This window comes from Glossina fuscipes, unplaced genomic scaffold, assembly GCF_014805625.2.
Source record: "Glossina fuscipes isolate IAEA_lab_2018 unplaced genomic scaffold, Yale_Gfus_2 1, whole genome shotgun sequence".
In the NCBI taxonomy this organism is placed as follows: Eukaryota; Metazoa; Arthropoda; class Insecta; order Diptera; family Glossinidae; genus Glossina; species Glossina fuscipes.
Genome location: NW_023998415.1, coordinates 32098988 through 32126378, shown reverse-complemented (window position 1 = coordinate 32126378; position 27391 = coordinate 32098988). Strand labels below are relative to the sequence as shown.

The 27391-nt window shown below is 33.5% G+C and overlaps 4 protein-coding genes across 9 annotated transcripts in view; 1 reads left to right on the top strand and 3 right to left on the bottom strand.

Annotated features, from left to right (window-relative positions):
• LOC119632543 (ATP-binding cassette sub-family G member 4) overlaps positions 1–15743 on the bottom strand; it is a 29029-nt gene extending 13286 nt beyond the window's left edge. The window contains exons 1-3 of one of the 3 annotated variants that reach the window (XM_038025491.1): positions 12829–15743; positions 12620–12703; positions 497–634 (exon numbers count right to left, since the gene is read on the bottom strand). In XM_038025491.1, the coding sequence (XP_037881419.1) occupies positions 497–581 (85 nt within the window). In that variant the 5' untranslated portion in view covers positions 582–634; positions 12620–12703; positions 12829–15743. Of the gene's footprint in view, positions 1–496; positions 635–12619; positions 12791–12828 lie in introns of those variants that run through there. The other 2 variants (XM_038025490.1, XM_038025492.1) reach the window with 2 other exon arrangements.
• A 2198-nt stretch (positions 15744–17941) lies between these two features.
• Positions 17942–21325, bottom strand: LOC119632544 (acyl-protein thioesterase 1). Of its 3 annotated transcripts, none has more exons than XM_038025493.1 (6): positions 21220–21325; positions 19864–20076; positions 19762–19793; positions 18476–18863; positions 18260–18415; positions 17942–18174 (listed from the first exon to the last, which is right to left on the bottom strand). In XM_038025493.1, the coding sequence occupies exons 2-6, from the start codon at positions 19912–19914 to the stop codon at positions 18148–18150; spliced, it is 654 nt and encodes a 217-aa protein (XP_037881421.1). In that variant the 5' UTR covers positions 19915–20076; positions 21220–21325; the 3' UTR covers positions 17942–18147. The 3 variants fall into 3 exon arrangements, with proteins under 3 accessions (XP_037881421.1, XP_037881422.1, XP_037881423.1); XM_038025494.1 differs by having other exon boundaries at positions 21056–21321; XM_038025495.1 differs by lacking the exon at positions 21220–21325 and adding an exon at positions 20536–20745.
• A 2218-nt stretch (positions 21326–23543) lies between these two features.
• Positions 23544–25473, top strand: LOC119631381 (DNA-directed RNA polymerase III subunit RPC4). Of its 2 annotated transcripts, XM_038023532.1 has the most exons (5): positions 23547–24046; positions 24120–24487; positions 24681–24758; positions 24845–24984; positions 25049–25473. In XM_038023532.1, exons 1-5 carry the CDS (start codon positions 23760–23762, stop codon positions 25421–25423), a joined length of 1248 nt encoding a protein of 415 aa, XP_037879460.1. In that variant the 5' UTR covers positions 23547–23759; the 3' UTR covers positions 25424–25473. The 2 variants fall into 2 exon arrangements, with proteins under 2 accessions (XP_037879461.1, XP_037879460.1); XM_038023533.1 differs by lacking the exon at positions 24681–24758 and having other exon boundaries at positions 23544–24046.
• Positions 25474–25477: 4 nt separating this feature from the next.
• Positions 25478–26469, bottom strand: LOC119631383 (probable 28S ribosomal protein S26, mitochondrial). Its single transcript, XM_038023535.1, has 3 exons — positions 26126–26469; positions 25781–26069; positions 25478–25730 (listed from the first exon to the last, which is right to left on the bottom strand). The coding sequence occupies exons 1-3, from the start codon at positions 26332–26334 to the stop codon at positions 25572–25574; spliced, it is 657 nt and encodes a 218-aa protein (XP_037879463.1). The 5' UTR covers positions 26335–26469; the 3' UTR covers positions 25478–25571.
• Between the last annotated feature and the right edge of the window lie 922 nt (positions 26470–27391).

The window sequence follows — 27391 nt, the reverse complement described above, 5'->3', positions numbered from 1 at the left end:
ATAGACCCCCCCCCACCCGTTTCACGAACTAGCTAGTACAGCTATGGCACGTGTGTATGACTCATAGGCCTGCATTCCTCTTATGGTGGCATTACAAGGTTGCTCTAAAATTTATTTAAATAAAAGCAAGAGGACATAGACGGACTTACTACTAAATTGATTAAATAAAATCGGTGTAATGATGTGTGGTTCCATAAAGCTAAGTCTGATAAATACACACACGCCTGGTTGCACAAAAAGTAGCTCAACAACGAACGACCACAACACCAACGTATGGGCACATACTATGGTAACAAGAGTGCTTAGCTTTCAGAAAGCTTCCAGATTGATTTTTGTTTTTGCTGTTAAAATGACTAAATTTTTTTGAATAAATTTTCGAATTGGCTTTTAAATCCATACATGAATTTTATGCCATTCTTCGAGTTGTCAGAAGGAGTCTTCAGTGCCTGGACAGTGCATTCATACAGTACAACAATTTTTAATACAATATACTCACCGTAATTTTTAAAGATTTTCACGCTATAGAAGACATCTTGAAACTCAACGTCTAACTGCTCCCGTAAACAAGGTTTCAATTCCATCCCAACTGCGATGCTTTTCGTGTAAAAATTCTCTCGTAATTCTCTATTGTATCCTTGATTATACGATTTAATAAGAAAATAAAAAAGAGGAAACACACAGAGTTACAATAAATTATTAAATTTTGAAAATTCTATAAAGTCTATTATGATAGGTATATAGATTTCATTGTTTCGCTTGTAATAATCGAAAGTACGCAACGAATTTTCTTTAAATAACATATTCACATACATTCTCGATCAGCGTAAGTTGTCAAGTTAATTTTACATAAGTGTCCGTCCGTCTGTCCGTTGTCTGCTATAAGCACAAACAGAAGAATAGGTAAAAATTTGAAAATTTATTTTTGTAAATTCTGTCTCTTGATCGGCAAAACTCAACTCTGGAAATCGAGACCTCTTTGTTGGTAATGTAATGGCATAAAAAGTTTGCAGTTTGACTAGAGTTTCTGAACATTGACAGCACTGAGCAATTATGATATAAGTGAAAAATTTAGTTCGTTAAGGGAAAGGAAATTCATTCATTCGACAGCATGCTGACAGATCTCATGCACTCCACGAACTCTACGAATAAAAAATGAACATAGAAGCTCCGATTTAAAGGACAAAACTGGTTTTCATTTCATCTTAATTGATTTTTTCTTTCGTAGCCAGCACATAATTCAACTGAAACGGATTTCTTTTCAAAAAGTCTTCTTACAATTTGACCGTGAATATATATTGCAGGTACAAAGCTCCTTTATAGTGATAATGATTTAAAAATATTCATAAAATTTTGTTTTGGAATTTTCTTATTTTTCGTCGATAATTGTGTTTTTATATATCTTGTTTATAATGAGCCAATGAATTATTTATGATTAATTACTCATTAAAATTGCCATAATTAAGCTGCACTAAAGTCCAAGGGTTTAAAACAAGTGAAAAGAGAAGGAACAAATTATATTCCCCTCAAGCTGAATTTCTTTATGCTTAACAGCACATTACGGTCGAGTTTAATTCCATGATAGAGCGAAAATAGATTCATTCTCTATCGCTCGACTGATCTTATATCTTATCGCATATTTTTCAAAATGCACTTTTATACGATATCACAGAATAGACGAACTATATAAACTTGATGAGATGAAAGTTTTACATTTTAGATGAGATCGTGGCAGTGGTATTGTAAAATAAGCTTTTGTCCTAAAGCAAAGATGATATAAGCTGACATGTACTCTTCAATCGATTTCATTCATTTTCAATGGCGATCCCTTTGATACCTTTTCTAAATCGATTCAGAATTCAATACTGATTAATAATATATAGACTTTATACGATCTCCGAAGCTTCCTACTGCGTACATCGCGTCGAATTAGGTATACGAATTCTATATAGTGTGCCGATATGTACCGTAATACACTCTATACTACAAATGCTGTAGGGTATACTATTAAGTAGAACAAAACGCATGGAAATTGAATTGATAAAGAAGAAGAACAACAAAAAGAAGAAGAAGAAGAAGAAGAAGAAAAAAAACATTTTTATATTTAAAAACAAAATTCATTTATTTATTTCATTTCAATTAGAAAAGTCACGTGTTTTGTGAAGGCGAAGCCAAGCTAGAAATGCTTACACTTTCATACGTAAAGCGTAGAGACATTAATAGCTAATGCCAAATTAATAATAAGCAAGATTGATAAGTGAAAGGTTAAGTGTAGCATTAAAATCGAAACATATGGAATTAAATAATCAAATAGCTATAGGTGCACACTAATTACAAACGTTGTTCAATTTCGTAATCGATTTAGGAAATTAATCGCATTTCTTTTTCATTTACATTGTTGCTTATTAGTTTTAAAATTAATACCGTTAATATGCATCGCTTCTACAATAACGAAATCTAATCTAATTTTCAATTCGCGCGATAGTATTATAATCGCTAATAAATTTTTGGAACACGTTTGTGCATATGATCTATGATACGTATAGACAAACGGCTCACCAGTCGTCCCATCAGTTTCGAAATTCAAATGTGATCGCCAAAGCACTTTCTTTTTCCTTTCCATAGATGGAAAATCATTAAAGTTGATTTTGTGCGCATTTCTGAGCTTACCACGGTAAGCGAAACAAATTTCAAAAACTGCATTTGCACCGATTTTAATACGAGCCTATATACCACTGATGTCTTGGTAACCACTTATGCTAAGTTAGGTCCGACAAGTGTGCGAAACCGTCTTTAGAAACATTGTAACGCAAATCTATTCTTTTTTACTCTTGAGACGAACATTTTTCGAATTCTACTGTGCGTTCATTAAGATGAAGGTGAAATTTTCACCTTTTTTTTTTTTTTTTAAGGAATATTTTCAACATTTAAAAGTATGTAGACAAGCGCAGGAAGCAACATAAAGTTGCTCGCTAGATATAGAGTGTCGCATATTTTACGCAAAATTTGCGTTTTCCGCAATTTGTGCGGTAAAGTGTTGGCAGCCGGAAAAAGAAAAAAGTTTGCCAGCTGACAGTTTATTATAATAAAAACGGAGCTTTGCCCGGAAGACCAAAGTGTTTTTATTATTGAACAATATTTCAAAAATAATGAAAGTTTGGCGGCCACAGTTCGCAAATTTGTTTGTAGTATTGATGTGATTTCGTCAACTAAATCATGTGCTCTAACCTCATTCGATGTTTCCTTATGAGATTTTTTGACGTGAAAGATCAATGCCAATAAGTCGATAATCACCTATGCGTTCAACGCTGCATCACTGAAATTCAATCACATTTATGTAAAGTGGTCTTGGAAAATTTCGGTAAACGAATGCATATGTGCCAGTAAGGCCCGATATGTTATTCCACACATAACCCTATCCTATGCACGTTATTGTTCAATGAAAAACAATTACAATTAAAAAAAATAAATAAATCTGTTTTCAGTTTAATCCAAGACTTGCGCAAATTTTGGGGTAACCTTGTAAACAGAACCAGTACCAGGTTTCTGGCTAGAGTTTTTAGTGAAATCCGTATAAGAATAATGCCAATTGGAACGGCGAAATATGTATGATATGAAAACTGAAGCAAAGGCGGGTTTATCGCTCTCGACATCGAGTGAACTTGATAATAATTTGTTCCTTTGGGATTATAGTCGCGCATTATCGTCTTACTATCGAGCGCAAAACCTTCGTAGTCGATACTATCGGGATTTACTCTCGAATCGAGTGCTCCCTTGGCATCTGGAAAAATATTTCGGGACCTGGCCTTTAAACGTACATTTACTTCTATCTATAAACCCGTATTGAATAAGAGAAGAAATCGTATTAAGAGCTAATACTGTAGTGTACAATCCAAAAACAAAAGAAGGAATGCCGTGAGGCATTAAGTGAAAAGGATATCATTTTGGATAAATGTTGACAAATTGCAATACCAGAGCCATTCTTCAATTAAAGCAAGAGAATATTGTTTCGAAGGAAGCTATCGAAAATTTGGATAAAAGGAATGAATATCGTACTGGTTCTTCCTCTTCTTCTGCTTGCCCTTAAAGTTTTGTCATGTCTTATAGACATATCGTTTGTTTCTATTACAACAACATTGACAATAAATAATAATAAATAATAAGATTATATATGAAATTTACCTACCCTACCCTTTCCTATGGCTAAAATAAAGAACTCTCTGCTCCCATTGAAACTTTTTTTGCATATCTCAGCGAATTTTCGGTTGTTGGTTCGCTGAATAACCGAAGCAGAAAATATACGATTAATTACGCGCGATGTATAAAAATTAAAAAGATCAGATAGGATATATATTTAAGATAATTTTAAGAACATCATCTTTGCAAGGAATAATGCACAGCTATATGGAATACTTATCTAAAACATAATAATTCTAAGTGGTCCACGATGGGCGACCTGCGGAAGAGCAGACGAGAGTAGAATTTCCCTCGAGTAGCGCGAATACAAAAACAACAACCCATAAAAGCCCATGTTAGAAACATAACAACCGAACAACCTACTCTTCGGAAGTTCACTAAGGCATGCCGGTATCTGAAGAAGTGAATCGCGCACCGATCTGCACTGATAATAACCCTAACGCAATATGCTTAAAATGTTATGCAATTTTTCAGACTCACTAATGAACTCCAATGACGTTCAAGAATTTTGGTATTCAAATATTCCCCATGTATTGATCAATGGGTTTTCTTACTTTTTTGGGCTTTTTAGGATTTCGAATCAAGGAGCTAAATAAATGGCGATTACAGTGCTATCTACGCTGTTACAAGCGTAACAAGCGTTTATTATACGAAGCTTGGCTTATTCGGAAAGGCTGATTTAAGTATCGGTCTTAGGATCATTTAGAGTATACAGAAAATAGATAGTTTTCGCCTCCTTAAAGAGTGTCTATATGTTAAGATCGTACGTCACGAGGATAAAAAAGAAAATCATCTAAAAATGCTTCGTTATTCAGTAAAAATATATTCAAAGTATCAGGTCATATGTCGACTGGCCTTTCTCTCATGTTACAAGTGCACGGATTTCTTAGAAAGTTTATTATTGAGTTAATTGTCGCTATTTATCATTTCCATAATTTATTATTATTTTTATAATAAGCAATATAATTACATTGACTTCTCAAAGGGATTAGAGGCGTGTACGTAGTATTTTTATAGTTTGTGACGCAAGTCAGATAATAAGTCAGATAATTAAAAAAAAAAAAAAAATTGTAAAATTCTTAATTCTAATTATATCACGGCATTAAACATTATGTTAAACATCATTATGGTGCAATCATTATTATAATATGAACAATTAAAAAATATTAATTAGAGATTGAAAGTACAAACCAATTTATACTCAAACCCATTCATCACCTGTGACAGGAGGCTTTTTAAAAACTTCCATTACTTTTTTTTATTAATTTTATTTGTTTATTAACTTACACGTGACACTCAGCTAACGTAAATTAACAGCCGAATTCAATTGACTGTTGGAAGTAAATCTTATATTAACTATATATATATATATGTATATAAATAGAAAAGTAAAGAAAACCCAACAACAATTCATGAATAAGTAAACAGGAAAAAAAGATAAAAAGGCAGGTACACAAGTAGCACAGAGGCCCACCCGCAACAAGTACAGATCCAAGTTGCGAGTGAACTCCTAAGCCATTGCAAACATGCAAAAGCTTGGCAACCGATACAATAAACAACACCAGTTGGGTTTCTGCAAACAACTCTGCTCATAATTATATTTACAGTCACTAAGTCGCTTAATGAAGATAAAGTTCCTAGAGAAGCGAAGTAATGTGGACGCATTGCTAATATCATTACCTAACTTAGTTAAGAAGACAACACTCAAGTGATAGTAAGGCTAACAGAAGCAATCATTTATTATATGGAGGCAGGGAGGCAAAGGCAAACAGTAAGTATTGCTTTTCAATGGATTCAATTGAATCTATACAACATCTATAGGAAGGCTACCAGACAACAGATGGCGTACTTAACTAGTGGTCTAACTAAGTCTTTTTGTAATGCAAGGATTATTAAGCTCTCTAGGCCACCGTTTAATGAAACCTAGCGTCGACTTAGGTTTACCTAAAGAGAGCTCAATGTGCAAATTAAAAGCGTAGCCTTTGGTCGAGTAGAATCCCTAAATCAATGAACAAATCTACGTTTTTCAACCTGTGTGAGTCAATGAGATCACAGAATTGAATGACTCTCTCCTTGAGAAAGCAAAGGAAGAAAACGGTTTAACACCATCAGCATAAATTAAGATATGGCTGGATTTAATCACCGAGGGGAGATCATTAATGTCTAGATGAAATAAAAGGGGCCCTAAGTGGCTGCCGTGAGGGACGTCAGACGTCAGCAGAAGTTTATCCGAGATCATGAAGTTAAACAGAGCCCTGAATGATCTGTTATGCAAATAAGAGCATGTCCATTTCACTAAGTACAAATAAAAGCAAGCCAGAGGCCTAGAGTTTGAAGATCAGTAAGTTATGGTTACGAGATTCATGCGAGAGCCAGTAGACAAAGTCTTGAAAGCATGACTTCGTAACAATCGAACTTCCTTTCAGACAGCCATTCTGGAATGAAGAAATATAAGATTTGGCAGCAAAACCTAAATGCTGAGTAACAATTCTCTCAAAAAATTGTGGAAGGACGCTCAATTTAGCAATGCCTCTATAGTTCTTAACATGATGTGCTTCCTTTTTACGAAGCGGAATAAGGAAGATACTCTTCCAACACAAAAGGAAAACGTCTGATTTCAATGATGATGCAATGCCATCAGATCCATACGCACAAGTATATTTTAAAGAGTTCAAACTATGCAAAACGTCATTTTCTGAAACGACCAAGTAAGGAATCGAATCAGCAGTTAAAAAATGTGGTCTGAAGTACTCAGCAAAGAGACATCACAAAAGGATTCGGAGTCATTGAAAGACACCTGCGAGAAAGATATGGGGATTTTTCCCTTAAAGCTGAAAAATATTTAGTATTAACAAGCAGTCAGCATTCTATCAAGTGAAGGCATCTGCAATAATATTGATGGTTGACGTAATTAAATCTATGCCTTGCATCAGTGCAGGTGAAATAGTCGTAAGCAGAGCGTGTTTTTCCCATTTATGTTAAACCATGGCGGACTTGCTAGAGCGATGATAAGTAGGGTTTCAATAATTCCAGCGGAAAAATCGAGCACAAGGCGTGAATGATGAGATTTAAGCAGTAAGATATTGGTTTTATTATTTGGGAAAATTCGATTTGACACGTTAGAGTGATGGTGGTGATGTCAAATTGCTAGACGATAAGAATGGTCAGGTCAACTAAAAGTTGGACAGCAATCGACAACTATTTCCGGGAAATTACCAAACTACGTTACTGCGCTACGGCTATATTAGGTAGTAGGTTTAGACTTTTCAGCCACGTCACAAGAGAGCGGCGACATGTTTCTCATAAATAGAGAGGTAATTTGTTTTGTTATTCATCCTTCATATTCATTCATTGACATTCGGATGCCTCCCTATCAACCTATAAAAATCGCCTTTTCTAATGAATGATTTTCGATGCATTATTAAGCCGAAAATGCTTGCAATTGATGATGAAAATGTATTTACCTTAGATTTATCGACTCGGAGCAATAAACGTTAAAATGACTGCTGAGTGACGAAAAAATGTTTTGCTCAGATTCATCTCTTATACTAGATGAGAGTTTCTCTAAATTAAACTTTTGAAATTAACTTAAATAACTTAACATTAATAGGCGTATCGTGACCATCGCATAGATTGTAATTCCGGGAATTTTGAACGTCAAATACAATGAAATAAGATTGGTCTGTCAATTGCCTTACGTACACGTCAGTACCACGCAGTTCACCGAGAATACGCTTCGTATTGTTTGAAAATTTTTTTGGTTAATTTAAAAATATACTTTAATATAAAAGTAAACTTTTGTTTTTTTTTTTTTTTTTTTTTTTGTTCGTGGGTATGGATTTGCAGTTCTTAAAGTTCTTATCGGTTTAGAAGGCTAACAATCGTTCAATAGGATTTTTTTATTTTTTCACGTTCTATAAAGTAAATAATTACACTTCAGATCACTTCAGATCTTTCAGAGGATCCACATAAATGATGCTGGCATAAAGTTTCAGATTCACATTATCTACAAAAAAAATGCAAGTAAAAGGTTTTTCCTTATGAACGTGGATATTGACTCATAATCATCGACTAAACTTTTAATTATCTTCCGAAACCTTCTAATAGCAAACAAGTAGAACAAGATTGGGTGAAAATCGTACGCTGATCAGCAATATTTGCACATATCGCTAAGCCCGCGTAATTCTTGCTTTTAGCGATGAAGTTTTGCTGCATTAGGACTAATGAATACAATAAGCAAATAATGGACGTAACAGGTACTTATCTGAAATTGATTAAAATTGTTTAATTATTTTTTTTTTTTAAATGATTATGAAAATGATTTATCGGCATTAAGAAAAAAAATATAGTACGATCATCTTTCACTGACTGAATCCTGGTTGATTTAATTTCACAACAAATTTCACAGATCAAGTTAAGAAGTATAAACATGATTGCTGACAATAGGGCAAACACTGATATATATAATCTGCGATCTTTACCAAGCTTGAATGCCGTTTCAAGCAATCGGCTAATCGACACGCCCATAATTAATGAAAAACTTTGCGATATTGCCATTTTTTTTTTTTTATATTTGATCAAGAACTATATATGCAAACATTATGATAGGCAAACCGGATGGGATGTAGTAATGATTAGTTTTGTTAAATGATGAGCATGGTAAGCATATCGGGTAGATTTCTGATTCGATTTACCTAAGATTTTATCTTGCTATGCAAATGTAAGAGCGCTCACTATCAGATACGCATAAGGAACTTAATATTATGTGTTTGCATAAATTTTGATCAGCGACTTGTACAAGTAAAAATGATAAAGAAATGCGTTATGCCAGTATACATAACGGTTGCATTTGATGATTTTGAGCATTCCTCTACATAAAATAACAATTTTCCGTTTAATATTACTGACTTATTCAGCGTACGCCGACGCCAGTCATGACCGTTCTAACTTCTTCTTCTTCCAAATTCATTAGTTTTATTGTTAATTTGAAGAAATCTACTGCCGAATTTGCTGCTGGTAGTAATGCTGCTTCATCATATACCAATTGGCAGTTTTAGTTTCAAAGGTTTAACACGAATTGGCTGAAAATGCCGTTTTTTGGTCACTTGTTGCCAGAGATGTCCAAAATACATTGCTGCAACTTGAATGGAAAGTTCGGCCACATCCCCGGTATTCACTAGACTTAGCCCCCTCCTTATTAGCATTTGTTCAAGCTGATGCAGCGGGGGGCCGCAAAGTTGAAGAAGTGCGGTAATGGGTCGGTGGGTGGATCGCTGCCAAATTCCTTCGACATGATATCACCATGTTACCAAACATATTGTAAACAACCAAACATTGTAACAATTTTCGACAATAAATGCCTTTGTCAAGTGAAAAAATGATCAAAATTCTTGCAAACACCTAATAGTTAGACTTTACCTTATTTGTGATATAAAGTATGTGAAGGTTAACCGAATGTGTGTAGCACCTAGAGGTAGTTATAGTCGCATGTTATTATACCGATCGAATCATTTGCTGAATTGATTCAAGCTTGCCTGTCTGTCTGTCTGTCTGTCCACTTGATATTTGTCAATGACAGTAAGAGATGAATTGCGTTAGTGCGGAGTGATATACGATATCTAATCGCTGTTCTTGCCCGATTGTAATCTTTTTACCATTTCTCGGTCAAGTTTTCTCCTACGAACACCACCCAAAGATAACAATTAAATATTTTGGTACAAAGGCATGTACCCTCTGCAAATATTTTCCTCGCAGTGTCTTAAATGTTGCAAACATTGTTTACGCGGTCAAGTCTAAGTTACAAAACTATATATAATTTATTTAGTGTTAAGTAGCAATAACAATGCGATACGTATATCATTTGAGCAATAATTTGTATATATATATATATATATATATGTATATATGCTAAGAACTTAATTCGGATATTGAAATGGAAAAACGTTTTTGCTATATACTGTGAAGATGTGGCTTTAGTTGTAACATTAATAGCCGTATGTACTTGTGTGCACGGAAATGCCAATTTTCGCTTATATATATTGCACTATTACAGGCGTCCCTCGTATAATACGCGAAACCTATAAAACACGCTTTCGATATAAATCGAATGAATATGTATTCCGTTTGATATTTTTCAATTCCTTTCTTAATTTATTTTGGAACCGGCGATCTCCTTCAGGATAACAATTGAAATGCCCCAACTGAAACGTTTGTTGACATCACTTGCTAAATTGCTTTTAATAATTCTTGAATTTCACTTTCATTCTAATCATCTAACTATCCCCCCTTTTAGTTTATTTTATAAGATGATCGAAGAGCATCGAAAATATGCATTGGCTTTTCGCGACATTTTTACGTAGTTATTACATTCATTAACTGCCTCAGACACGGACTGATGACCGATTTAATTAATTAATTTACAGGAAGGAATGATTTTTAATTAAAAATTTCAACATTTTCTTATTCAAAATTTTAAAGAGAATTGCAAAGCTCTTTAGCTTGTCATAGAGAAATGTTGATATAATTGCAAGAACGAAACAGACAGACAGTTAATTGCAGCAGTGGTGAGATAACTAATCTGCGAAAAACAAAGAAAAAACAGATTACCTGTAAGTTTTGATAAGAGTGATGATGGAAATAATTTTGTAATTATAATAAGCTGTTTGCGTTTATAGCAGGTGCGGTAGGGTTTTCATTAAAACCGATAGCTAATGCTTTAAGACTTTATTCGTCTGATTGAATTAGTCATAATAATAATAATAATAATAATATTAATAATAATATTAATATTAATAATAATAAGAATATTTTATTTGTTGTATTTTTAATATTTATACCCGTCACCGTAGACTGGGAGATATATTCGTTTTGTCAAAACGTTTGCAAATGTCTAGAAGTGAACTTCAGAGATCCCATAAGTTATATATATTCTTGATCAACTTGATCATCAAATTCCAAACCGACTTAAGCATGTCCGCCTGTCTCTCTGTCTGTCTGTCTGTCTATCCACCTGTTGTAAATATTCCCCTGGTTGGAGAAATGAAACTCTCACCTACCAAATTCGGCCGAATCATTGGAAATTCTTCTGCGCAGATTGGTATTAAAAGTGCGACAAATCGCTTAAACAGACCCAGTGCACACCAGCGCACTCCATAATCTGAAATCAATCCTGCTTTCAAAAATAAAAACAAATTTGCCTTTTTTATCGCAACGACACAATTTTGCATTCATATTGTATGGACTGACCAACAGTACCGGCCAAGTCCACACAAGTCTATAACTAATCAAATTTTTTTTTTTTTTTTTTTGATTTTCCTGATATTTTCCGCCTATTACTCCTCACAAGGCAAACAAGACAGAATGTCTGTGCATTCCACGCATGAAATATTTTAGTACTCATATATATATAGATAGAACGTGGAGGAGATTTGAAGAGATTTGGAGAGTATGAGAATGCGAGAAGACAAAAATTTTAAAAATATTACGGACATCACGACACGGTATACGATGGATGGATGGATGGATGATGGCGTTGGGTATAAGAGATTCGCTCGCGACCAAATATAATTTTCTTACTTGTTTGTGTTTCATCATAACGTTGCATTTCATATTTGTTTCTTTTTTTAGAAAAACTTGATATTAACTTACTTTTTTATTTGTGTGTATTTGTGTTTGGAAAGAAATTTAAGCTATCATAAAATGCTATACCTAAAGACTTACTTTCGTTATAACACACGTTACACATTGCCTCGGCTTATATTATTTTAAAGTTTTGTATAACGCAGTTGCGAAACAACGTAAATCGAGGTCTCGACACACACACACACACACACACACACACACACACACAATTACGCATTGCCTTGATTTCATTTGAAATTGTATTATTCTATATTACATATTAGTGTAAGTAGGTAACTAAAAAAAAAAAAAAAAAAAAATTATTTCGATACAGGATGATTACACAGTTAACCGTGTTATGCAAAAGATGCCTGTACACAACAGCCTGTAACAACACTTGTCCTCCTCATAAATAGCGTGCATGCGGATGTGAATGCAATGAATTTTGAAATAGTTTCATATCCACCAAGAGTATCCTTTATTTCTGTAAAGATATATACGCATCAAAAAATTCATTTTTGATCAAAGTGCGATTCTATTGGTTTTCTTTGTTTGTTGGTTTTGTTTGTTTGTTGTGTTCTGTCTAACCATTAGAACTTTATCAATTAAATAAATAATTTTAAGGACTAAGATAATGGGTCTAGGCACACTTTTCATCTTGCAATTGTGAATAAAATAAAAGACTAAGAACATATATGCGAGACTCTTTAACACGGTAATCCATCTAATCGATATAACTTTGGATTAGAAACGTTTGATAAACCTTGTTATGAGCTGACCCCGCACACTTTCCATTCGCACTTACCTTCTACGACCTGGACGTTGGGTGTATAGAACGAGTTTACCGCTTGCTTATTTATTTCGTCTTCTCTTCGTTATTCTATAATGCCTTTCGAGGAAGAAACATAAACATCTATTGCTTTTTTTTTTTTTTCGTTTCTTTGATTTTATTTCCTGTTGTTTTTTGTTTTTGTTTTTGTTTTTTTTTTTTTTTTTTTTTAAAATATATAATACCTTAAAAATAGTTTTTTATTAATTCTCTTTCTTCACCTAATATTTCGTGCGTACATGAGAATGGGTTTTTATTATAAAATGTTAAAATTATTCTTATTGATCTTTGCAAAAAATGTAAGTCTTCAGTAAAATACTTTCGCGTTGTTAATGGTTTTGCGGTAAATTGTTGACTGACATGTTTCTTCAGAAATAATTCTCATCAAGCAGTAAAAAATAAAAATAATGAAAAAAAAAAAAACAGTGCATTTAAATTAATTAATGAAAATGTATCGAGTCAAATAACCGCTAATGCAACGTTAACTAGATGTAACGTTTTCTAGACGAGCGACTCAACGCTTCAAGTTATGAATGAATTTCAGTACATGTAACTATTAGTAACTGTTGTTCGACGTCATTGCAAAATATAAGAAAAAGAAAAAGAAAAAAAAAAAAAGAAAAAAAGGAGCACAAGAAAAGCTTATAAGCTTATGAATACAAACACATGCGTGTATCCAAAACTTATGCAAGCTTTACTAACAAACACACAGTACCAATGATGGGAAAAGCTTGACATTCGTAAGCAAAAAAAAGCGATATATGGACTTGGACCTTCATCGGAGGGAGCTTACGTTTAAAGTGTCGCCTTGTAATCGAGTGTACTTTCAAATTTCAGTTTTTCTTTCTCTACGCGCAGCTACGTACTCGCATATCGACTTTTCCGTACACTCCCGATTAATTCGCCTATTCGAATAAAAGTTCATTCACATCGATTATTTGAAAATTTTCAAGATGTTTGCGCTTCTTTTAAAACGTCACGGCTCAGCCACGTCACTTCTCAAAATTGATGATCTATCGTTGAACAAGGTTTGAAGAATGCACGCGTCAAGTGTTTTGTCAAGTGGTGTTTTATTGCAGTGAAATCGAACAAAAAATCGCCCATGAATCCAATACCTATTAAATAATGGTGAAGAGGCTCTAATTGGAATTTGTACGCTTTGTTACAAACATGCCGATGAAATTAATGCACACTTATCCTTCGGTAGAGGCTGATAGCGAGGTAAGACCTATAAGAGCCTGACAAATAGCAAATACTCTGCGACCTTAAGAGCTTTTCTTTCGTGGGTGGAAGAAAGGTCCAATCCTTGAAAAGACTTTCACATAAGAAAAGCATTTCAACCGTTATTCCGCCCCGCCTCCGCCTACTAGGCCCATTTCAAAGAGATCAATTAGCCTACGATTTTGTCGCTTGTCGATATATAATTCTATCGTCGCGGGATCAACCTACTAATTGCGTAATTATTTACCTATTAACCATTTACATAACTATAAGTAAATTGTTTTTGAGTTAAATATATTTTTTAAATGTATTTTTGTATGCAACCGAATGGCAATAAAAAATGTCAATGTCTATGAATGTAAAGTTAGTCAGAGGCACACTGAGATCAATGCACTTTATTATCAGTGTTGTTGGTTTGCAACGAATTACTTTTCATTGAAACCAGTATTTGTAAGTGTTCGATTATAGCTCAATTCTTTAGCCCCCCTGGGTGGTGCGAAAAATCCTTCCGAATATAATTTTGGTTAATTTCGATGACGCAATTTCGATAATCTTCGGTCTTCGCAAATATTAGTAAAAACGCATTAGAGCCGCGAAAGGGCCCACGCCACGTTGCGTACAATTGCAATTGTTCATACAATTGTTCCGTGACGATGCAAAAATACTTTCGATACTTTCGTTTACACATAAAGACACGTAATACTGTAAACAAAAAGTAAGATCAATATTCAAGTTGAATTGCGCGGGTACCTGGAATATCACGAATATTTCTTTTAACAAAATTGGTAGCACTGCGACAGACATCGACATCATAAACATCATGAATATTTCAACTGCACTGGGTTCGACGTAAAATGTTTTTTTTTTTTTCGATTTCGTTGAGCGAAGAAATTGCCAAGATAAACGCTTAATCGCGCCCAAGTATCGTGCAGGAGGTGCAGCCAAAATCGAAAACATTACAGCGAAGCCGCTCAGCAACTAACAAAATGATCTTAACAATTTTCTTCGATTATCGTAGATTATCGTTCCGCACTACAATTCCCTTAGTCCACAACAACATGGAATATTATTTGAATTTCAGGATTACTTTGAAGGCGACGTCATAGTTTTAAAAAAATATATAGATTTATTTAAAAAGTAACAAAAATTAAATTGGTCTTACTTTTTCGATGCAATAGTATATGGTTTAGTGGTCAAGACTACTAGGACTACTATAATTCAAATTTGTTCCGATTAAGCAACAAATCGGATTTCTATTGGGAATCAATTTTCCTCATAAAATATTACGAATTAAACGCTTTTGCCCGGTTATTTAGTAGAGAGTTCAAAATATTCGCCCATCCGATCCATGTTTTTCACATCAATTTAATATACACACATATATCATTACTCATGCATTGCTGATTATTGATCGAGAAAAATATCGGAAAATTGCAAATTTTTCAATAAAATTAATGCTTTACCCAAGACACGTCAGTGCATGTTACACATATATCTGCACAAATCTAATATAACTTGTAAAGTAAACGGTGTAGGATGTAACTCATGCACTGAAGAATTGTGTAGAGAGCCAACTACAAAAGCCTGTTATAACTGTTTCCCATTTATCGATAAATCGGTTTTTCTTATTTTTCTTATTATTATTACGCGTAAGTTTATTTTTTCATTAAATAGGAACACGATTTTAAATGATTTGTAAACGTGTTCCTATATCGTTATCTATGAGACATGACACGTCTCGAAAAGATAGAAATTACTTTGCCTTACAGAAAGTAGAAATTGGGTATAGAGATGTGAGAGAGAAAAAGACAAATGTTCCATCAAAAATAAATTTTAATATGCAAATTTTACAATAAAACAAATAATAATCATTTAAAAAAAAAAAAAAATTATAACAAAAAAAAAAAAAAAAAAGAAGAAAAATCACATGGAATCGAAACTACAAAATGAGACAACATTGGTTAACTCGACATCTTAACGAATCGTCTACGCTATTAGAATCTTTAGTCTGAAAATATATAAAGAATGAGATAACAAATAGTAGGGTAGAGAGAGAGAGAGAGAGAGCAACAAAAGGATAACCGGAGCAATATGATGAACCAATGGTTGATGCATTCAAGTAATTAAAAATTACGAGCAACTCATAAGAAAGCTATGTCTGTCTTGAGCGAACCTCCACCATCCACCACCTCAACACTATATATAACTAAGTGATGTAAACGGGACGGAGACAATTAACACAATCCCCAAACGTTAAGAGATGCATACACTTCTTGAACCGCATCGCATTCCTTATAAATGATATTAAAACTTTGACTCGCATTCGCATATCTATTTAGAGACTCCTCCTCACATTATTAAGCCCTTTGATTAATTCCCTTTGATATGAAAGTACAAAGTATGAAATCGCATTTAACTGAAGTTTAAAAATCATTATGTGTAATATCTTTTCCTAAGAAATTTTGGCAAGGACACACACTTGAAAAACTTGCCTAAATAGGGAGCTTGTTATCTCTATGACCTTGACCTTGCAGGAATATGTTTTCCATCGCAGGCGGCAATAATAATTTTGATAATTATTTGGCAATAAGCAAAACTGTATTCGACTTAAACCGAAAGTGTACCCTATATCAGATGATTATGGTATATCGACAAAATGCAACAGCTGCCCTGTTCTTGTCTAAAAGATAGCGCATCCCAAAGCAGGGGAGAGAGCTTCATTTTTTCACTATTGATACAAAAATTCAACTTTTCATTTCATGATTGCTCGCGAACAGCGCTACTGTTCCATTAACTTTTACTTATTTTTGAAATGTATACAACAAAAAAAAAAAAAAAAAAAAAAACTGAAGCAATCCTATGTCGCAGAAAGATATTCTATTCTCTATAATGGACGGAAAACACTTGCTCTGATATAAGAGACTCATCTACATGTTTATTCGGAATCTGCTCTCTCGGTATAACTTGGAAAAGGCGAAGCAGTCGTCGAGTAGGATAACTTTAAATACCTGCCACCCAAATATTTCAATTTACTTTATTTACATTTTATTGCTCATTATGAAATAAATAAAAATAGAAAAATGCTGTCAAGTGCGTAAGCGGGCAATGTTCGATTTTAATTTTATATACTTTATATACTTCTATATACTAATATAGGTCTAAAAGCGCTCAGAAGGCAAAAAAGCAATTATAGCTAAACTAAAACATAACTTTGGCTAAGTGTTTTAGAGACATTGGCCGGTAAGATAATTGCTTAGATAAGTAATAAATCTATCCTATGCACATTAATCTAAGAAGATTGGCCAGATGCAAATCCTTCTTAATATGTTCACGGGGTTCATCTTCTTGCCTCTTGTAAAAGGCACTGCGTGGAGGCTGCTTAATAAATGAAAAATAATGAAATCTATGCGATTGATATTGCAGACTATTGCAGATATTCTCCACTACTTTTACGGTCAGATATGAAAAGCTTAAATAATTTGAATACTAAAGGGATATTATTTGGAAATCAATCAGATGGAAATCGATTTTAATGAACCGATGCTTTAGACGGCTTAAAGTTATCTGAACTTCTCATTGTGTTTCGTCTAGATCCTTTTTATGGTATTATTGCCTCCGACCCGCGAACAAATTTTAGATTAATACAACTCTGAGAATTTGACTTCGGAAGCTAATCGCTACAAAGGATTCTAGTGAATTATTTCTTTTTAAACGTACGCTTTCAGTGCTCCAAATACCGTTTTTACTTGACTATGCCCTACTTTTAATCCTTAATCTTTCGATCGATATGAATAAATGAAAGTATGAATTTATTTAATATTTTGGTGGAAGATATCTAAGTACATTGCGTAAATGTTTAAAGCGCTCAATTTGAGTATGTAAATATAATAAAGCAATTATCTATCAGCGCAAAGCAAAACTAAAGTTAGATAAATATTGCGATAAATAGGATATGAACTGATATATAAAAATAATAATTATATTTAAAACTTAACAACACTAAAAATGTATGTTAATTGGATATGTCAAAGAAATTTTAAGGATTTTACTCTCTTTCCTTTTTTTTTTTTCTTTTTGTTTTTTTTTTTTTTTTTTTTTTTAGTTTCTTGCTATAGTTATTTAATTTAGTTCAGCTTTATTGGCCTTGTTTTTAAATCAAGTCTGAAAGTATTGGTTGTTTTCTATTTTTAAATATTTAATTTGATTTGTTGTTGTTGTCCTAAAATGGTGTGTAATACTTGCGTGTAACAACTGAACAAAAACAAATTAGATTGAGTTTATAATTATTTTACCCATTTGGCAAGGACATCCTTAAAGTAAAAAAAATAAATAAATAAATAAATAAATAAAGATAAGAAAAAAGTAATTAAAGACAAGTAACAACAATTATCTTACTCTGACATCATCCATTTCTGCATCCGATGAGGAGTGTGATAGTCCATGATAAGTTTTGAAGGTGACATCCTTCATAAACGACTTCAAGACACTGGCACTCAGCTGACCAAATTTATAACGGACAACTGGGTCAAAGTCGCCATGAGCTTGGAAAATCTACAACAACGTATTACAAAATATTAACAAATCTTTGCTTAGCTTAAAACTTTAACTCACCGGTATATTGTTGTTATTAAGTTTTGCAGCGGGAAATTGCTTGTGTAGTGGCAACCAACACGACAGTGCTACAATACCCGCCAGCGGTTTTGTGAAAGTTAAAGCCGAATATAAAGCCAACGCACCACCTTGCGAGAAACCGCCTAATACAATACGTGCCGGCGGGATGCCTTTTTCAATTTCATTATCAATCATGCCATGTATAATTTTTGTTGCTGATCTTATGCCCTCTTCATCTTCAGGCCCTGAGATATCTAGACTTTTCAAATCGAACCAAGACGGCATACGAAATCCAGCATTTAATGTAACCGGTTGCGTAGGCGCGGTAGGACAAACTATTTTCATGCACGATGGTCTTATAGATACAATTGCGCTACTCCATCCGTGTCTGAAATCGAAATTAAATGCTATTTTTTTCCGTTGAATCGAAAAGTTTTTTAAACGAATACTTTTCATTTTCTTTCAAATTGAACTCGTCGCAATGTCTGCAACTTCAAATGCAATTACATAAAGCAATGCGCTATTTACTTTGTCAAAATAATTTGAAAGTATAATCATTTAGACATAACTACTAAGAGTTGAATTGTAGAGCTAAGCTTCTTAGGGCCTCTCCTATAGATTCGAAAGCCGGTAACAATTATTTAATATGGTAAAAAAAGAAAATGCATTCTGATAGGACTTGGTCATAGACTTCATTTTTCTACATATCCAGTCATACCCTACACCACCCTGGCTACACACGGGTATACTAAGGAAGTGCTTATGTTTGTAATACGCAGGGCGTAAGATAAACCCATATTCTTTTATACTGAATCCATTTAACGTTGTCTGTCCCTCCGCTTGTTTGACGTCTGTTCATGCTTCTCATTGTTCAACAAATTGAAAGCGTATAATTTGTGTTATCTCATCACGAAAAAACGATAAATTGTACTAGACAAAGCCATATATATAGATTGTGCAATGATAAGGTATTTAATTGCTTGACTATAATGTTTGTACTTGTTTTTTACTTCAGCCATTCAATGGCTTATCGAAAAACCTCGGCTTTGAAAATATAATTAGAGAATTCAAAGAACCGTTAGTTGGGAAAAATGTCGAGGATAACATTCCTGACTCATTGTAAGCTCATGGGAAATATTGACAGGCATACTATTAGACAAGGGAAATAATGTTTTACCTATTCTTAAACAACACACATCTTGGTTACACTTAAAGAGCTGGCAGTGAAAGGAAAAGGAAGGAAAAAAAAAAGTGGAATATTTTTAAATGCAAAAATGGAAACATACCCAGTGTCTCCTAAACCATGCATAAAAATGAACTGAAAGTAAACAAATATTATAACAATAAGAAATCATTTGACATGTATACATATACGTTGAATAACTTACTGTTGATGTGTGCTTGGCCGTAGCCTCGACTATAACTGGTGCAGAGGACATATCCTTAAGATTTTAGCACAGAAAAGTAACCTTTTTTGCTTTCCACAAAACGTCGTTTAAATCAAATAACAATAATAATGATATTAGCCAGTTGCTATAGCTTACAAAGGTACGAGTATCGTTTTATAGTTTAATAGTTCACCGATCGGCTCCTACGACAATCTGCAAGAGTAAGAATCTTAATAATATTTAATATGATTTAAAGTTTGACAAATAACGAACACCAATTCTACGTGACTAAACAACCTTAACAGTTTTATTGACGTATTAAAAAACTTCTATAATAGACTTATGTATCTGTCTAAAGCGTGCGATGTTAAATCAGATGCGGTTTATAAAAATTGTTTTTGCGAAGTTGGAATTTCAAATTAAACAAAAAGACTCTTTTGAAATCTTTAATGTCTGGATTTACATCTTTTCGTTTGTTTAGTTGAACACCATTGGAACCCTACAAAGAAATAAAAATTGAAACACTACACTATAAGGGATTGTGAATCAAAAGTGAACATTATAATGTTAGATTCTTTCACGGATATTTGACTTTGATTGTAAATAACCGCTAGACATTCCAGTACAATCCGTTTCTCCATTGAGTCTTAAAGTTTGTTGGAAAGCGCTTACCAGAAATGGAAACAATTTTCCTCTTTAGAGCATTTAGAGCGTTCCGAAAGTCAAAATGCAAGCAATAATAATAATTATATACCCAAAGTGGACACTTTATGCGCACATGTGAAAAAACGATTATCTCACAATGCAAGTTTTATTTCATCGGTATTTTCACTTCAAATATATTGTAATTACTTTGAGTTATATTTTGCTTTCCGGGCTTCTTGTTAAAAATAGATTTGCTGTTCCTGTTCCCTTAACAATTTCAATATTAAGTTCTAATTTGGAAAGGTAGGTCAAGTTCACAGAGATGATAAACAATGCGATGTACAAACTTGGAGAAAATAAAAAAAAATGTCTGGAACATTTTCGAGACATTCTTCACATAGTTTTAATCTTTCTATGATATCCAATATAATTACGGTTTCAATCTATTAAATAAATTGTCACGTTTCTTATTCGTAGTGCATTTAAACTCATCACAAAAAAAAAAAAAATCAAGTAAATTGAAGACATATGTAATACTCATACACACACGTTTATTGGTTAATTATTGATTTTTGCATTTTCCTCCTTTCAAAATTTTACGTATTATCTTTTTGCTTTTTTCTTGTAATTGATAAAAAATTTCCGCGGGTTCTTGAAATCGCTTTATGCAAGTGATTTAATTGGCAATTAATTAATACATCCGCTTATTACCAAAATTTAATTTATTATTGTTGAAAATTTTTGAGATTATCCTTTAGATTTTTGTCAGCTGAAGCAACTTTTTTACGACCATTCTCACGGGATGTGTTCAATCACACTTTTAAGTTAATCGTTATATTCTTTATGAGAAAATAGCTTTATTCGTTACACATGGACCTCAATCGTTACATTGTACGAAAGTTGCGAATTGCAACAAAACTTCGAGCATTGAGCATGATGATGATTTTTTGCTTCATATATGAACTATCAAAATAAAATTAAAATTATATTTTTAGGTGATCGAACGCGCAGCCTGGTTTGTGTTTTTGTAAAATTTGAAAATTTTTGTGTTTTCTCTTCTCGACAATCAAAACATCGATGCATTTATGAAAACAAAACATCATATAGTTAATATTTTAAGCTCAATGTGAATATTGATTACGTATTTTATAGTTAACTACCTCTCACATCGACGGCAAACATGAACGGCATTTAGTTTTGCATTATGTATGGCTTTCGACATTCGATATTTATTTCAAAAATATTAAGAAAAGGAGCAAATTTGATTATTGTTTGTTTCTAAACAAACAAACAATATGTTACAATTGACAATAAAATCAGACAAAGGCAATTAAAAGCAATTTTATATAAAATTTTTAATGAAATGAAATGAAGTGAAATAGTAAGCATTTTAAATAAAGCAAAAAAAAAAAAACAAATAAAAAATTGCAAGTAATGAATTACATTATGCCGCAAGAGACAGAAAGAGAGAGAGACAGAGTTTATTATATCACTATATAATTAATATAAATGATATAATTATTAATAATTATATTTTGATTGAAAAATCACTTTTCAAGAAAATTTAGACGGAAAAATAGTCTTGCACTGGTGCGCAAATGTAGCCGAGTAGGTAAGAACTGTGAAATAAAAGAAATTTTATATGAAAACATACATTTATTAATAAAATATAAATAAACATTAGTTACTAATTGAATCTTTGGTCTGTTATTTAACGGAATTGAATCCCTTTGGTCTGTTAGTTAACAGAATTGAATCCCTTTGGTCTGTTAAGTTGAGCATTTAACATAGCTGATTGGCGTTACCATTTAAGTTGTTAGTTGGGCATTTAACCATTTAACAGAGCTGCCATTTTTTGACTATTTTTTACAAAGTTCTTGGCGCATTTTCTTTCTCCACTTTTTAACAATTGCTTATAAATCTACACATTTTCTAGATTTTTTCAGTTGCTTTTTTCAGTTTGAACGATAAGGATTTGCTATTGATCCCGGCCACTAGGCTGCGGCCTTCTCTCTATATATTTCCTTTTTTTCACATCTTCTTCTCTTTGACCGTCCCCCTATTACGCGAATAGGTGACATCTCCTGAGTGATGGGTCGTTACATTTACGTAAACAATCTCTACCCATATAATTTTACTTTAAAAAATAAGCGAACTATACGTTTGACTGTTTTGCAGCAAGCACTGGTAAAGTAGAACCGACAATTGATATGTTGTAAGGTTTACGTAATTTTAACAATAGTTCCTCTAGCATGTGTATAAAATACTGCATGATCATTCATCCAAGTAAGCGCTATCTGCCGTTGGATCTTACAAAGCTAAACAACGCTTGCATTTAGAAAATATATCTAAGAGAGTAACAAGTGGTAAATCATGAATTTATGTGCATGAGTTTGAAAGTAGACAGTAGTTAGTTCTGTAGGTGTTTGGAAAAGAACCAAAACTTTCGAGAATTGTCCACGCCCAAAGCATTTTGAAACAAACGGTCTATTTTCTTTTAACCTTGTTATATAGAAAATTCACTTTTAGAGAGGAGAAGGTAAAATTATCAATTCTAAATGGTATACAATTATTCGTTTGCCGGAAGTTTTGGAAAACAGATAAACGCCATCGAATCATTCTTCGTCAAGACAACGCGAGATTTTAAATATTACTTCTAACAACACGCTATTTAACTACAGAAATACTTAACGTTATCGTACAGCTGTGGGCTAATTTGGTAAGTTATTTAGGCAAAAAGAATTCTTAGTAGAAGATATACGTTTACAAACAAAGGCAAGCAATAATAACAACTCTTTTTCTAAAAAAATAAAATATTTCAGAGGACGTTGCACTGGTGTGGAAAATGGAAATCACACAGCATAATACACTAATAGGAAATAGGAATAATCTATAACATTATGGGGCAATTAAAAAATAATTAATCTGACAATATTGCAACAACAAAATCGCAATATCAAAAAAAATTCAACCAATTCAATCAATTAAAGTGTAACACCTTTTCATTTCCACAATTTCTCAACACGAATAAAACGATTGAGAAATTTTTATATTTTTGGACACAAACCCAATCAAAAATGCGACGTGGGAATTGGAATGAAACACTTAGAAATCAATTATGGCAGTACTCTATTTGAGTGGACAATAAGTGAGGACTATCCAAGAAACGTTTTTAGCGAAAATTCGGACGAATAATAAATGAAATCGGCGTAAATTATAAGGTTATCTGTACGTCAGCATTTGCAACCCATATGGCATCAGATAATATTAAAGCGAACACTGAAGCATCCAAAAATTCGGGTACTAAAGTAATTAAAAGCAGCAATAATGTGGTGACAACAAACGCGACAAATACAGTGCAAATGAAACGTGAATTAACTTCAAAGCCCCGGTCCCAACTGAACGGCACCAACTTTATAGCCACAAAATTGTCATCTTTAACTCCTGCCAGAGATTTGACGTTAGGTGGTCGCGGTTCGACTACCGGTGCTAGAAAAGTATTTTTGCCTAATCTAAACGTCGTAAGGAATAAAAATGCGTAAGTTTTTGTCTTTTTCGAAACTCGGAAAAAAAAGGACAAATACAATGTTTGCTCATTTTATAATTTAAAGCAATGTTAAGACTTCAAAAGACACTACAGCGCGCGGACGGGGGCGCGGGAGAGGGTCGGAAAGAGGATCTCTTGCGAATCGCGGCGGTGGGTCTTTTATCCAAACTACTGGCGTCTTTTCTGAAGGCGCAGGTGCAGCTTTTGTACGTAAATCAGGCAATGCGACTGGATATGCACGGGATAACCAAGAAAGTGCTTCGACCCTACGCAAAGCTGCTTTTCCTAAAAATGAGAGTAAATTAGATCTTAAGGCCACCATGGCTAAAGACCAGGATATATTAAAAGCACTTGACGACGACAACAATGGAGGCAGTAGCGAAGAAGAGGACAAGACAGATTTGGATAAGTTCCCCATAAAGCTTAACGAGAGTAAGTTAATAAGAGCGCCGTAAAGGCAGAATAATGGGATGGAGTTAAGTTTGACGCTAGATTTTATTTAGAAATCTTAGGTCGAGTCTTTTATACTCCTACATTTTTATAACTTATTTTTTCATTGACGTACTAATTGTTTACAACCTGATCCTTACACATATTTTTCCTTAATTCCTCCCCACCCGTGAAGGTAAATGGAAATATGTAAAAACCGAAATTAAGCAGGAAAACGATGAAAATCTTAATTTTGATAACAAGCGAAAAGAAGGTAATCTAGCTAGCAACGTCCTAAGCATAGAATGATAGTCTTCTTAAACAATACAGAAAGTTTACAGTTTAATTTTGGAATTTTAGATTCATTAAATGTGGCTGCAAGATTGCAAGCCTTGCATGTGGCTCAACAAGCGCAAAATACTCAAAGCCCTTTATCTAGATATCCACAGAGTCTTGAGGAACTCTTGGCCACCTCGGAAACTCAAATGTTTTTAATGCAAGTATGTATTGACATTAATGTTATTGAATTTAATTTTAAATTTCAAATTAAACCTTATGCTTAAGCTTCCTGATACTTTGCCCCGTGTGGATGAAGACAATGACGTAACAGAACATGATACAGAGTCTGGCTCATCCTCAACAGACATTAATAGCAAAACCTTCCATAAGTCGCATATGTTCAAAAAGTTAGAGGAAGGCCAAGTGGGACGTCTGCTACGGTATAAATCAGGGAAAATTAAACTGGTATTAGGTGAGAGCTTTTTCGACTTAAATATGGGCATGGAAACAGGTTTTCTACAAGATCTTATGTCCATAAGCACCAATAGAGAGGAACGTAGCGGCGACATGATCAATTTAGGTCCAGTTCAGGTCAAACTAACGGCGACACCCGACTGGGAATATTTATTAAAACCAGCGCCAACCGCCAATAAACTATAGCCTTAAGTAGTTCATATTGTGTATTGAGTATATGTGTGTGAAAAGAACAGACCTTTAAATTTTAATTTATATGTATTTTAAAATTTTATAAACTTCTAAAGAAAAATTGTTCGACCTCTTTTTCTAGTTATGGGCTTATTGCTGCACATTATTTTTGCGCAGGCTCAGTACTCACTGGCACATTAAAGCGGCCTCGATACATGTTGCCTTGCAAGTCCAAAGCAAAGTTATAATCAACTGGGTTAGCAAGCGCATGTTCAATGGCTTCATCCAGTTTTTCATGAGTAATAAACGTTTTTGACAATTCCTGGGCGAAGAATTGGTTTAGTAGTTGGAATGATACAATTTACAACTAACCTTTTCCTTTTTAACTAAAGATTCTATGCGTTGCATTTGCTTTTCTTCTCTTTCCTCAGCCAACCGAAGCTTCTCCTGCACGTATGCTTTAGTTGCCTCACGTTCTTTAGCTAAACGTAATTCACGTATTTTACTTATTTCGTGATTCCATTTTTCATTCTCTTGTAGGCAACGATTAAATTCCTCCTCCTCTTCTTTTGGCGTTAAGGCAATGTGATCCGTTGTTGTAGTCTCAGCAATGCGTTGATTTTCTTCACGCAAATATTGACGTATTGAACGCATTTGTGTCCTATAATAATGGCCTAAGATAAGTCTTTTGAAATGTTTTACCGCAATCATGTTAACCTGTAATTATTATGTAGACGCAATAGTTCATTCTTCTCTTCCAAGCTTTGTGGTTTACGTTCTGGTACACGAAACATTTTACTCTTAGCTACGGGCAGCCAGCGAGGCTTGCGTCGCCATCTCACGAATTCCAAGCCACAACTATTACCGACAGTCTTATTCCCCACATTTAAGTATTGAAACAAAATAGGATTATGTAAACGAAGCATTATTATTCTGCTTTAAAATTTTTGTTTTAGCTCATTAATTTCTAAAATATATTAGGTAGAATTTCTCCCTCCTAATTACCAATGCTTAACAGCTGATGGTAATCGATAGTAATCCGATCATCGATGACCGTTTAATAAGCACAAATTAGCGTTGCCAAACTATTTAAATAACGAATATGTTCGAGTACTTCTGTGGGGGACTGTAAGGGGACTGCCATAATGACGCATCATTTTCGTTTTTGGGTTAAAAACTCCCAACTGGTAAGCACAATACGCAGCCGCGTTACCAGAAAATCCAAACAAAAACTTATGATCTTAGAACCAAATATAAAGAAACTAATGCAAATATAAACAACAAATTTATAAAAAAATGACACATTTGTTAATGGCTTAAATTTTATAATACTATCGAGAGCCTTTTTATGTGTTGACAGATCCACAATTTGGAAATTACCATATACGACACTCTAATCGAACAAGTTCATCTTCAAAGTAAATGGTCTTTATTACTTGTTTTTCATTTCTTTCAAAATAATGCATTGTATAAAACGAAATTGAAAATCGCATAACCTAAAAAATGTACATCAGTGTAAGATAAGCATAAATTAGATGAATAATTTTAAAATTTAAAAGAAACGATCATCATTTCATCATCAGTTGAAATATATTAATAAAATTGTTTTTTAGAGAGAGATACATCTAATCAACTTTTCTTATCACTACTGAATAAACAAGCTTGCTTACTTCTATATTAACTTTCTTATTGTTATTTTTTCATAAATTTACTCTTTACATTGATTTCTTTGTTTTTGGCCCTAAGACCATATGTTTTTGTTTGGATTTTCTTGTAAAACAATATGGTAACGTGGCGGCGTATCGTGTTTACCACTTGGGAGTTTTTCACCCGACAATGAAAATGACGCCTCACTGTGTGAGCTCCCTTATGTTCCTGGGGAATAAATTTTATAAATATACTTTTAATGAAATGGGGAATAGATTAGATTTATTCGTCAGACCTGGGAATATAAGCGCAGCCTGGTTGTGTTTTTACCCTTAT